Source organism: Eptesicus fuscus, chromosome 14 (genome assembly GCF_027574615.1).
Source record: "Eptesicus fuscus isolate TK198812 chromosome 14, DD_ASM_mEF_20220401, whole genome shotgun sequence".
Lineage (NCBI taxonomy): Eukaryota > Metazoa > Chordata > Mammalia > Chiroptera > Vespertilionidae > Eptesicus > Eptesicus fuscus.
Window position 1 is genome coordinate 10,337,609 of NC_072486.1, and position 12,286 is coordinate 10,349,894.

Here is a 12,286-nt window from a genome sequence, read left to right on the forward strand (position 1 = left end):
CCCTGCCCTGCCCCTTTCTTTCTTCCCACACTGGCCCTGTGGCAGACTGCTGTACTCCACGGGTCCCAATCCTTCCCAAAGCCTACCATCTGGGTGCACTAAGGAGTGAGCACCTGGCACTTTACTTAGGTGTGTGGAATTGTGGGGGGAAATGCACTCTGGAATCGGGCACCCCCGGGTTCCCACTGCAGTTCTGTCATTCAGCAGCTTCGTGACTCCCATGATTCCAGGGAGTTACCATCTCTGAGTGTCAGTTTCATCTAAAACACGGGTATTGAATGAGGCAGCAAGCCATCAGCAGGAGACTTTCCATGCCCTGTTGAAGCTAAATTCCCTTTCCTCTCTTCAGAGATCAGAGGATTTAAGCATTTCATTTTCCATTTGCCTGTCATTTAACTTTTAAAGACCAAACTCAGCTTAAGGTCTCTGCAATTAGAAACTTAAGTGAATCTTTTTAAACCCCCAACGTCTTAGAAAGTGGGAGTTCCCACCTCTGTATGTGAATAGAATGGGGAAATCTGGAGTTTGATTAGAACTTGTACTAACATTTGTGGTAAGGGTGTACTTTGACACTTGTGAAAAAGAATTTTTTTTAAAGGTACACATTTTTAAAATATATTTGATTGATTTTTTACGGAGAGGGATAGTTCGAAACATTGATGAGAGAGAAACATCAATCAGCTGCCTCCTGCACACCTCCTACTAGGGATGTGCCCACAACCAAGGTACATGCACTTGACCGAATCGAACCTGGGACCCTTGAGTTCGCAGGCCGATGCTCTATCCACTGAGCCAAACCGGTTAGGGCCACTTGTGAAAATTTTAAATGACAGCAAGAAAAAAGGTGGTAAGTTCTTGGGCCATGTGTTTCCAAAAGTGCAGCTCGTTTTTCCAGATTAATAGGGCTGATGTATGGAGTTGGCGGTTTTCCTCAGTCTCACAGCCAGACATGCACCACCATGTACCTATTCCAGTTGGGAGCACAGCACCTGGGTTTGTCCTGGTGAGCGCTGATCTGGCTTTGTGCTGGACTGGCTTTGGTAATTTGATTTCAAAGCTTCCCTCACCTAATTACTGTAAAAACTCAGGCCGGGATGGAGAGGGTGTAAGCCCGGATCCTGTTGGGTGTTGCTATGCCTTTTTGCTTCCTGGCCCAATGTTTATTATTGGTCCTGTGTTACTGCTGGGCACAGGTGTGGTTGGATTTTTAAAGATCCTTCTTGTAACTAGTTCCCTGGGAGAACAAGGACATGAGATGTTTTAATAACCCTCCATCCACAGAAAGGGACCCTCGAAGGTGCTCAGTGAATATCTGGAGCTAATAGATAGGCTATGCAGCAGGCAAATGCATTTGTGAGCCCGGAGACTGCCTAATGCGTTGTTACTATTACTTGGAAAGTTGATCTTTCTGTAATAGTCATAAAACTGTATTATTAACTCTTCCTATTTCAAATAGCTTAAACCCATTCCCTTCCATGGTTCTGGGTTGCCTGGCTCCAGCTGGGGAGTTCTCGCCTGGGTCTCTCGCGGCTGCAGCAAATTACCAGGTGGGGCTAGAGCTGGAAGTTGGCTTCTTTACATGCCTGGGCATCTGGTGGGGTGGCTGGGCCAGCAGGGGACTGACATGGCATATCTACCCTTGTAACGATTTTAATGGGTCTGATTCTGCCATAGTCCCACTGCAGTGAGCTCTTACTCCCTTTAGAAGACTAGTGAGGTGCTTCCTCGCCCTGCACACAGGGATTGATGCAGAAGGGCCAACGCTGAAGGCCAAGAGCAGGTAGGTGTTCAGGGCAGAGGGTCCTTGTGATTCGACTCACTGGACAACCTTCAGACTCCAAGCACCACCACCTGGTCGCTATTTGGCACCCCTGGGCTCAACGAAGTCAAGCAGGATTCTCTACCAAAATCTTTTAAAGGTACCGATGAGCACTGTGAAACTCTAAGAAGGAAATGGAAGTAGAATTAACCACTGTTTCATGGCAACTCTCAATTCCTGCCAGAGGAATTGCACATTCCAACCAGTTCACTCACTCAAATACCAGGCTGTGCTAGATGCTCATGAAGCAGCAGCGGACAGTTCGTCCCATTGCCTGGGAGCTCACCAAGGGCCGCTTGTGAAGACAGAAGACGGTGCAGGAGTGCTGTGGTTGGGCATAGGACCGGGCGCAGTGGGACTAGATTCAGAAACAGCCCGCTCCTCCGGTGATCTGTGCTCAACAACTTTTTCTCAGGTCCTCTCTTCCCTCTTAGTCCCTAATCTGGCAACAGCTGACAGGAATTTTCCAAGACTTTGCTCTAGTATCACCTCTGCCCTTTCTTCTTAAATCTTCCATCAGTGACTCAAGTGCCCTGAGCCCATTTACTCACATCTAATGGGATGAACAATAGTAGCTGTTACATCTGTAGAGTGATCCCAGCCATGGAGTCTTACATAGAATATGCTAACAAGCGAGCAAAACCAAGTAGCAGCACACATATAGACGTTTTGTGTGCCATGTAAGATCTGCAGGCCAGTCTGAAGTCTAGGGCTCTTCTGTGCGGAGACTTCCATAATCTGAAGATGTTCAAGTTGACTGTAGGTCTGGAATGCAGTACATACTAGTCTGCTCAGTGGTACTTACTGTGAGCATGGCGCTCCCACCATGGCAGAGACACTGACTCCTCGCAGAGTAGAAATCGGACAGGAATTCCAGTAAGGTAGGACCAGCACACAGCTGTCATTTTATACCCGTCACCAGCTACTTCCCTATTTTCTTCCTTTCGAGTTTGTTTGTTTTGGGGTTTTTTGGAGCAGCCTGAGGATATTTTTATGTAACTGCCCATTAACTTTCTTCAGAGTAGGAAAAAGATGCAGAGGGAGCTGTGCTTCTATATAGCCTCTGAGTCTCAAGTATTTTATATACAAGGGGAAGTCAGTCCTTTCGTTTGCAGAGTGAGGCAGGTCTGAATCACCTTGAGGTAGCTGTGGGGGTGACCCCAGGTGCACACTTACGTTTCCCCACTTGGACGGACATTGTAGGCCTCCATCTAATAGGTGATATTTCTGTCTTCTCCACAGAATGTGAATGGCATAAAGTACCATGCTAAGAATGGTCACAGAACACAGATTCGTGTCCGCAAACCATTCAAATGTCGTTGTGGTAAGAGTTACAAGACAGCTCAGGGCCTGCGGCACCACACAATCAATTTCCATCCCCCGGTGTCGGCTGAGATTATCAGGAAGATGCAGCAATAACATGCTGGTCATAACTGTGCCAAGGAATCCTCACCAGCAGTTGCTGATTTTGAAAACAGCCACCTTTTTTCAGGGGAAGCATTCAGCCACCCTTTAAAGAAGTAAATGCATGCTTTAAATTTTTTCTGTAATTTTGGAATGATGTATCTTTGTAGAGTTAATGATTTTGTACATTTGCACATGTAATCATCATATCCATTTTCATTACTTTGATATAAGGTGCTAAAAAAAAGCTCTAGGTTCTCAGCACATTTCCCCCAAAACAAAATATGGTTGAGGGCATGTTGCATATTGTTCAGTTGTACTGCAGTGATAGCCGTTGGGGGAGGAGGGGCTGGCACAGAGGTTTGCTATTTTCCCCCCAAGATTTGTAGTGTGACTGAGGTTTTTTCAACACATCAACTCACCATGTTCAAAACCAAAATAATACCTTCATTATCAAACTGGTTATCATGCCTTACATAATGGAGTTAGTATTTGTGAGTAGAAAGACTTTAGGTAATGGAAATATAAATTAAGAAAGAATGTTTAACATATGCTAAAAATATTTTCATATTTAAATAACATACATAAAAGGTATGCTTTTCTGTGTTTTATATTATCTTGCAAGTCCTTTTGCCCTTTAAAAAGCTGAAAATCTTGCCATCTGACTTACCAATTATTTGTGTTATAAATGGCATTTTTGTATAATAGTCTGTTCAGTTCACTCATTAATTTAACACATTTATTGAGTGCAAAGGATTCAATTTATGTCTATTGATACTTGCAGAACAAGATACCAATTCAGTGAAATATGTTTCCCTGAAATCTGTTAGGAAACATTTTGAAATACGTACAAATTTTGTGTGAAATTTATTTCTATCTTCATCTTTAGGTGAAGTTTTAAAGCACTTTGTAGTTCTCTATTGCCAACAGATTTAATGTTTTATGTGTTGCCAATTCTTACAACCACTGCCCTAACAAACCTGTGGGTTACAAATAAGAAAATTCCAAGCATGGTTCAAAGGGGAACATTTTTGTTTAGGCCCCTACTGCCTCCTCTTCATGTTCGTTGTTTTTTAGACTGTAAAGGCACTTTTCCTATCACATTGTACTTGTACATGTCTGTGTTCCACTGGAAACGTCTGTTTAGCTTTATAAAACAATTTGCCGAAATGAAATTGAGCCTTATTGAGAATTAAGTGCTTTCTTGCAGCAGGTGGTCAAAGAATGACTAATATATGACCCATTAGAATAACCTACGTCTGGACCATTCCTGAAGTTTTTCTCACCAACAATACTATCATGCCTTGAGTGTTCTTTTCTCCCAAGTGCTATTCCTTGAACATGAGTTTACCAGTTGCCTAATTATGCAATAAAAATTGCTTTGAGGTGGCCAACTGCTCACAAAACTGGTGAGTCGCAAACTTGCATTGCTTATAAAATAACTTTCTTCCCATGTTTCTGTTAGCCAGATGAGAAGCTTCTATATTCTTAAGTTGTGAATCCCTCATAATGAGGGATTTTTAAGTATTTATAAAGACACTGCCCTTTAAAAATTTCCTCAGATCTCTGAAGCATGGTCTTGGTCCTGATATACAGTGCTATTCTGTATGTTGAAAAGGGTGATCCAGACAGAAAAAGCCCTTAGTTGGTGCATAAGAAGGCCCTACTGGCTATTTCACATTTACCTATAATTGACCAAAATTTTTTTAGGCCATCAGTTATTTAGCTTTTGCTCTTTCTAGTGCAAGAAATCGCAGGCTGGATCAGCAGTTCAACAGCTAAACAGTCATAAAATAGTCATTGTGCATGTTAACATTTCTTTCAACTATAAAACAAATTCCAACTTCTACTTGCTTATTCATTGTGACAGTATTACTAAAGATAAGGATGGGAATATTTTGTTATACCGTGTATAGTGAATGTATTGTACTGTGTCTGTGAAAACTGTGCTTTAAATTATATTTTCATATGTTTTGTTTGGGACAGAGCACATTAAGTTTGAAAGCGACAGAGGTTTTAGAACTGAAGGCAACTTGAATCAAAATCCTGTCAAGAAAAGCTGCTTATAAATGTAAATGAAATCGCATTTTAAATAAACTGTCTCTGACCCAAAATAAACATGGCTCTTTATTTTCACTAGCATCCATCATGAAAAGCCAGTATCAAGTTTACCATGGAAACTACTCTATCTCCTCAGTGCCTGTTCTACCTTAGGCTGCCTTTCCTTACTCCCGCCCCACCACCCAGGATTCAGCATGTAGAATTTAAGTTTTTACAATATTTGCCTAACAACAGCACATCAAAATATGGGAGACAAAAAGTGATGAAGAAATAAATACACTATTTTACTTTGAGATGGCAACACCACTCTAGCAATGCACAGATGCAGCAGTTAGAAAATCAGTAAGGATTCAACTCAACAATTAACTATTATATAACTATTGTTTTGAACTACTGATCCTTTATCCAACAACAAAATACACAATGTTCACTCAGAACATTCACCAAGAAAGACCTACAAAGCATGTTCTCAGACTACAATGGAATTGAACCTATTTTGATATTTCCCAGCTTGAGGCAAAAAGCTACTCAAGTTCTAGACTACTAAGATGAATAATCTTATTTCACTGTTGGTAGTAATATAGTATTCAAAGGCTTTTAGGTCATCACAGCCCATAATTACTAACTAATGGAACAAAAATGCTTTATCACTGAACATTTTCTCTGAAACATTCTGCTTATCATGTGACCTTCAGGAAGCTAAAATATGGAGTCCTAAACATCTGGTTCCCTAGACTAAAAAACCTTTTTAAAGGATTCCAACAATAGACAAATTCTGCTCCTAGACATAGCCTACAAGCGCGCACAAATTCCGCTCCTAGAAACAAATACAGATGTATGATGCAGTTCATATGCAGCACCCCAAATGCAACCACGCTGAGTGTTGCCTTAACATCTTAAATAGCTAATTTGTTTTGGACAAGCTTGAGTATTTTCAGCAGCAGCAGAATGAAAAAAAAAAAGAATACTTTAAATTCTTAATAATGACCAACTAAAAGAGAAATACAGTTCAGAAAACATTTTAAAAATTCAGACTAAAAAAGATGTTCAAGATGCTAGACTTAATGAAAAACGATCACAAATAAATTTGACAATAAAATCACCTCCAAAAATGTGTCCTCTTTAATGTTAATGAGAATACTATACATGGCAGAAATACAACTTATTTACATATTACATTTTTAATCATTGAGAATGTTATTTCAAAATTATACTCTAATTAGGACAATGTGGAAAAGGATACATTTTCTGTGATTTTATGCCACAAACACCACTATGTAGTAGATCATATAATATGAAACAATTGTACAACATACCTTGTTCCATTTTCCCCTTGGATAGAAATATAACTTTAAGATGGTTTAAACATAACTGTTCAGGCTATTCTAAAAAAAATTTAGTCACAAAATTAGTAAAATATGCCTTCCCTTAATTCCTAAAGCAAATACTTCAAATATAAAAAGAATATTTGCCATACTGCAAGCATATGTGATCTCATTCTACACAGAGCTTCATTTCTTAAGAGGCTTTAAAAAAAATCATTTCATGGGCTACATTATGCAAATTTCTGTATTCAAAGAATTACTTTGCAAGGCTGTTATGATAAATGCTTTTTATTATTACATAATATTTAGTAGTCATGCTCAACCAACAAGGTCAACAGAAACTTGTAAATATTCTGCTAAATAATTAACTATAATACTTTTTTTTTCCCAATGCAGTAACATTAGAATAATCCTTGTTACCTTTAATCATATAATTTTGCAAACTGGGGAATAAATGAAAATACAAACACCCAAGAACTTCTTTTCTTAAGCAGGTAAGATTAAAAGAGGTTAAAATTATATTTGTCGATAAGCCAAAGACTCACCCCAATCCTAGTAACACCAAACTCAAAGTAGATCTTGGTCAGAAGAGTACGGGAGAGGGTGCACGGAAGTGATTACCTGTGGGCTCCTAGTGGTCTATTTGAGATGATTTTTTTAAACTGCTAAACTGTATTATAACAAAAAGTAACTAATCAAAATTTAAAACATTCTGATCAAAATGGGTCTGCACATGTCTTTCAAAGCCTTGCTGGTCATAGTCAGGAGGGAACTGCTCGCTGCACATTGGGCACACCTTCCAGTGACTTTCAACGTGTTCTTCAAATTTGATCTGATCATAGTTGGGAGGGAACATTAATTCACAGAGGGGACACTTCTTGTGAACATCAAAGCTTAAAGAAAGAGGAAAATGAAAGAATTACATATTTCTAATATCTAACAACAGTATTCTTCAGAATACGACAAGGCTACATTTATCTAGTTAAGCTGATATTCATAAACAATTTTCCTTGAAAGTCTTCAGTTACTCCAGAAACCTTCTGCTTCTAAATGGTTGCTACTGACAACTGTGTAAACCATTTATAAAGCCTCTAAATTTATTTTTACATTTAGATTGACAAAACCTTTTTTCATTCTAGTCCCCCAAATACAATTACATTATGTGAAATGAGGCTTAGTGACAAGAATTCTATTTTTAACTAACCAAAAATGCTACTGGTAAACCTATAAAAATTAATACATCTTATCATTCCCAACAGTGTTCATTTGAGCGTGTCCACAGCACTGGTTCTCAAAGGATTTTGTGCATAAGCATCACCAGGAAGGCATGTTAAAACACCAAAGAGTTTTAAGTTCAGAAGGAATGAGGTCCCTAATCACATGCATTTCTAACAAGTTTGCAGAAACCAAACGTAGAGTGTCATGTTCTATATAATTCACATTTTACATAAGAGAGAAATTACCTGGAATCAAAGCAGAAGCCTGTTCCATGCCCATGCAAATGCTTACTTGGAGGATCAGGAGCAGTGGGCACATTCTCATCCTCCTAGCAAAAAATAATTTTGCAACTTTTTGAGAAAAGTGAAACCAAACAAGTTTTTTAATTCAATCAAGCATAGTATAAATCTATAGATTCAAAGAGAAAAATAATAATATAGTTGAATCTACTAAACTTAACATGCATGATAGTAACAATATAAAACACTGAATCTGGCCCTAACCGGTTTGGCTCAGTGGACAGAGCATCGGCCTGCGGACTGAAGGGTACCAGGTTCGATTCCGGTCAGGGGCATATGCCTTGGTTGTGGGCACATCCCCAGTGGGGAGTGTGCAGGAGGCAGCTGATCGATGTTTCTCATCGATGTTTCTAATTCTCTATCCCTCTTCCCTTCCTCTCTGTAAAAAATCAATATATTTTAAAAAGAAAACAAAACACTGAATCTGCTTATACTACTATATATCAAATAATGAACAAAATCTCATTTTCTTTGAAGTGGCATTTAAAAAAATAATTGGAAAAGATAAAAAAGGAAAGGTCTTGATATTCTACTTTTCAAAATTCTTAATGACACAGATATTTATAATTTAAAAAAAAGCTTTCCAGAGGCCAAAAATATAATAGAACCCAAAAATCTTACAACCTCCCGTTTTGTAACAGCTAATAGCTTACAATTTACTGCTTCCACAAATCAATCAGCTAACAATAGTTTGCTGCTAGCTAAGGCACTAGACTCAGATCAGCCAACAGACATATTAAGACTGCTCATAAAATATCAGGGGGTGGGGAAAGCAATTTACATTTAGTAGTCCTAAGTCATATATAATTTGGTAATGATGACCCTATTATTCCGTATCTTTTATCACCTATTACTTAATAAAACAAGTGAGGGACTCGAGTAGAATTCTAGGTGTTATAATGAGATATAAGTTCCCATGAAATAAGAAATCACTTACTTAGAGAACAGTTCAAAACCAGAAAGTATACAGTAAGTTCTATGATAGACAATTCATAGTCTCTCATGACCTTGACATGCAAAATGACCAAATATCACTCACAAATACTGCATTTATTCTATTTTACTTATCAACAGCAGTTAGTTTCCAAAACCATATGAGATTAAATATAACCAATTAGTTTGGGAAGTGAGGCTGTTAAAGCAGGCCCACTGTCAGCAGCAACAAAAAAATGGCTACTGGCAAAAAGAGAAAAGCAGACAAAACTCGAAATACCTAATAGTATTTCAGCATTGGAGCTAACAGCTTTACCTCTTAAAAGAGCCTAACTTTTGCCCTGGCTGGCATTGCTCAGTGGTTAGAGCGCCAGACTATGTACTGAAGAGTCGCAGGTTCGATACCCAGTGGCCCCTAATGGGTCACATGCAGGGGGTAACCAATCGATGTGTCTCTTTCACATCGATGTTTGCCTGTATATCTCTCTCTCTTTCTCTCCCCATGCTCTCCCTTCTACTCTCTCTAGAATCACTGGAAAAAATATACTTGGATGAGGATTTAACAACAAAAAACCACGTAACTTTTAATGTTGGCTTTTAAATTAATGAACTTGAGCCATTAAGGCTATGTTAGGTATTCTTTAAGAAGGCAGAGAATCATGTATTGCAGGTTAGAAAGATTCCCACCCCAAAACTAAAGTACTCCAGTTTTAGGACTGAAAGATGTCAACCCAAAAGAACTTTGAATAGCAGATTTTAAAGTGTTAGTACCTAATACTTCAGCTAAACTACTAAAATAATCTTGTAAGCAAATTTTATTGGGAGTACCATGCTGAAATTTATTTATGAACAGTTCCAAATAATTAATTTTCTTAAATTTTAATAGCATTTTAATCTCTACAAAAGTCTAAACCACTTACTTTGTTCATCAATCTCTAGACCCATCAGCACAATACTATTTCCATCACAAATTGGCTATTAAGCAAATGAAACAAGCTATGGTAAACTGCTCTACTTGAAATGCAAACACTTCTCATTAGATGCCCAACTCAAAATCTAGCCTATGAAAAAAATTATTTTCTTATCAAACAAATAATATTAAAATGGGTTAATCTCTTGGACAATAAAATAGAGTTAATTATATTGAATTCAAAATGCAATCATGATCGTAGAAATATAATTAGCATATATGACAAAGCAATTCTAATTCTATCTATAGATCCAAAAGAACCAGGAACTGGAGCAGATCTATCTATACACCTATTGTCACCTCAGCATATACCCAAAAGGTAGAAACAACCTAATGTCTATCGGAAGAATGGATAAACACAAGGTATACCATAAACATACAATAGAATATTATTTAGCCTTCAAAACAAAGGAAATTCTGACACATTATAACAGGGATGAATCTTAAGGACATTATGCTAAATGAGACATGTCAATCACAAAAAGATTCCACTTATGAGGTACTGAGATGCTCAAGATGCCCTGAAGGGAGAAAGTTTGGGAACCTTTGCTTTAGCCTATTTGATTGACTAGTAATTGATAGATGGTTGAAGACCATAGCTTCTATAAGCCAAAGTGATGAGGCTCAAATCCTGACTGTACCTTACCAGCAGTGTGGTGTGAAGCAAGCCAGGTAAGCTGGCTCACAATGCCTCTCAATAGAAACAGGACTAGCTCCTCACAGAATGCTACAAAGAACAAATTAGTTAATATATTTAGAAAGCTAAACATCAGCTGGCAAAAAGAGCTATAGAAATGTTTGTTGCCATCACCATCATGATAACTTTGTTAGTTATTGCTATTGCAATTATTAGGTAAGAGGGAGTCACAAAAGGTTTTTGATCTGATAGCTGACCACGGTTTCTGGTACAGGAGGAGATATGGCAGGAACAGGCCGTTAGGAGCAATCTACCTCAACCCTGACTCAAAGATGCTGGGTCCTGTGGCTGTTCATCACTCCCAGGGAAGAGAACCAAAGCAAAGGAATAGGTCAACTCAAACCTGTTTTCTATATTCTAACTAAAATTACTTACTCAAATACTTTAGTTGCAAGTGATTTTTTTGTTTGTTTTAATGACAAAAATATTTTTTTTAAAATAAAAGGTCTGAATGTACATAAAAATAAATTTCTGTGTAATGCGAAAAATCTTCTGATTGCAAAATATAATTACCCAAAGTGTGCCTATTAAGAGTCCTTCCATCTCGTTACCAAATCTAATAAGCATGTCAGCAAATGAGCACAAGCCTCTAACACTGCTTCTCATGGGTTTGCAGAAGGGCAAAGCACACAGATCAGAAAGAACATTCTGCTAATTAAACTGAAGCAGATGACTACGGGAGAGAAGGGCTTGTCACATGTAACATCGGTGCCAAGAATGATCAGATTAAATATGCAAAGTGTGAAATAAAGGTTTGAAAAAGCAGTAAAATGATACTCTAAACCTTAAATAGGCTACAGAAGTTCTGACAGTTTTCCTAATTATTCCCAGTAATGGACACAGGAGGCCAAAAGGCAGAAGAGAGAAATACATTTTTCTCCATTATGAGTGTTGAGCACTAGGGCTAAAATCATGTCTGTCTGAACACTGATCAGTTTCTGCAAAGGTTAATAGCAATTAAATGCAGCAAACTAGATTAAATGAGAAACAGGTCATGATACCACTGTACTTGCAAAGAGCACCATAAAGCATTTCTTTTAAAATCTTATTAATGCATAGGAAATTCAGAAGGAGCTGCTATGAGGAAAAGAACCTATTTATTAAATAAAGAAACCCCTTAAATGAAATAAAAACAGTGACACACTACATAAACTAATTTAATTATCAGTATTGTGTTGTTGAGAGATTAAATACTAACAATGTCTAAAAGAGTATATCTCTGGAAAAGAATACATATACTTCCCTCTTTTTCTAGCTAAATACAAGTCCACCTTAAAATTTAAAGTAGGATATAAGTGCTAAGATGAAAAGATGTACACTACAGCATAATATCATAATATTATGCTTCTTCCAGTCTACTACATCTGCATCAAAGGAGTAAATTACTTCATAAAAATAAAGATTAAACTATCTGTGACTATACTTAATAATACTGTACTGTATACTGTACTGTATATTTGAAGGTTGCTAAGAGTACATCTTAAGTTCTAATAACAAGGGGAAAAACTGTAACTAAAACAAATGTCAATTAGACTAACGGTGATCATTTCACAATATATA

The 12,286-nt window shown here is 37.8% G+C and overlaps 2 protein-coding genes across 7 annotated transcripts in view; one reads left to right on the forward strand and one right to left on the reverse strand.

Moving 5' to 3' along the window:
• The window catches only part of JAZF1 (JAZF zinc finger 1), a 303,527-nt gene extending 298,202 nt beyond the window's left edge, over nucleotides 1-5,325 (forward strand). Inside the window, exons 6-7 of the mRNA XM_054726096.1 lie at nucleotides 3,062-3,339; nucleotides 5,210-5,325. Of these exons, the coding sequence (XP_054582071.1) occupies nucleotides 3,062-3,238 (177 nt within the window). The 3' untranslated portion in view covers nucleotides 3,239-3,339; nucleotides 5,210-5,325. The remainder of the gene's footprint in view (nucleotides 1-3,061; nucleotides 3,340-5,209) is intronic.
• Nucleotides 5,326-6,388: 1,063 nt separating this feature from the next.
• The window catches only part of TAX1BP1 (Tax1 binding protein 1), a 65,002-nt gene continuing 59,104 nt past the window's right edge, over nucleotides 6,389-12,286 (reverse strand). For 5 of the 6 annotated variants that reach the window (XM_054726092.1, XM_054726091.1, XM_054726090.1 and 2 more), the window contains 2 exons: nucleotides 8,073-8,155; nucleotides 6,389-7,502 (listed from right to left, as the gene is read on the reverse strand). In XM_054726092.1, coding sequence (XP_054582067.1) covers nucleotides 7,301-7,502; nucleotides 8,073-8,155 — 285 coding nt within the window. In that variant the 3' untranslated portion in view covers nucleotides 6,389-7,300. Of the gene's footprint in view, nucleotides 7,503-8,072; nucleotides 8,156-12,286 lie in introns of those variants that run through there. The other variant, XM_054726094.1, reaches the window with a different exon arrangement.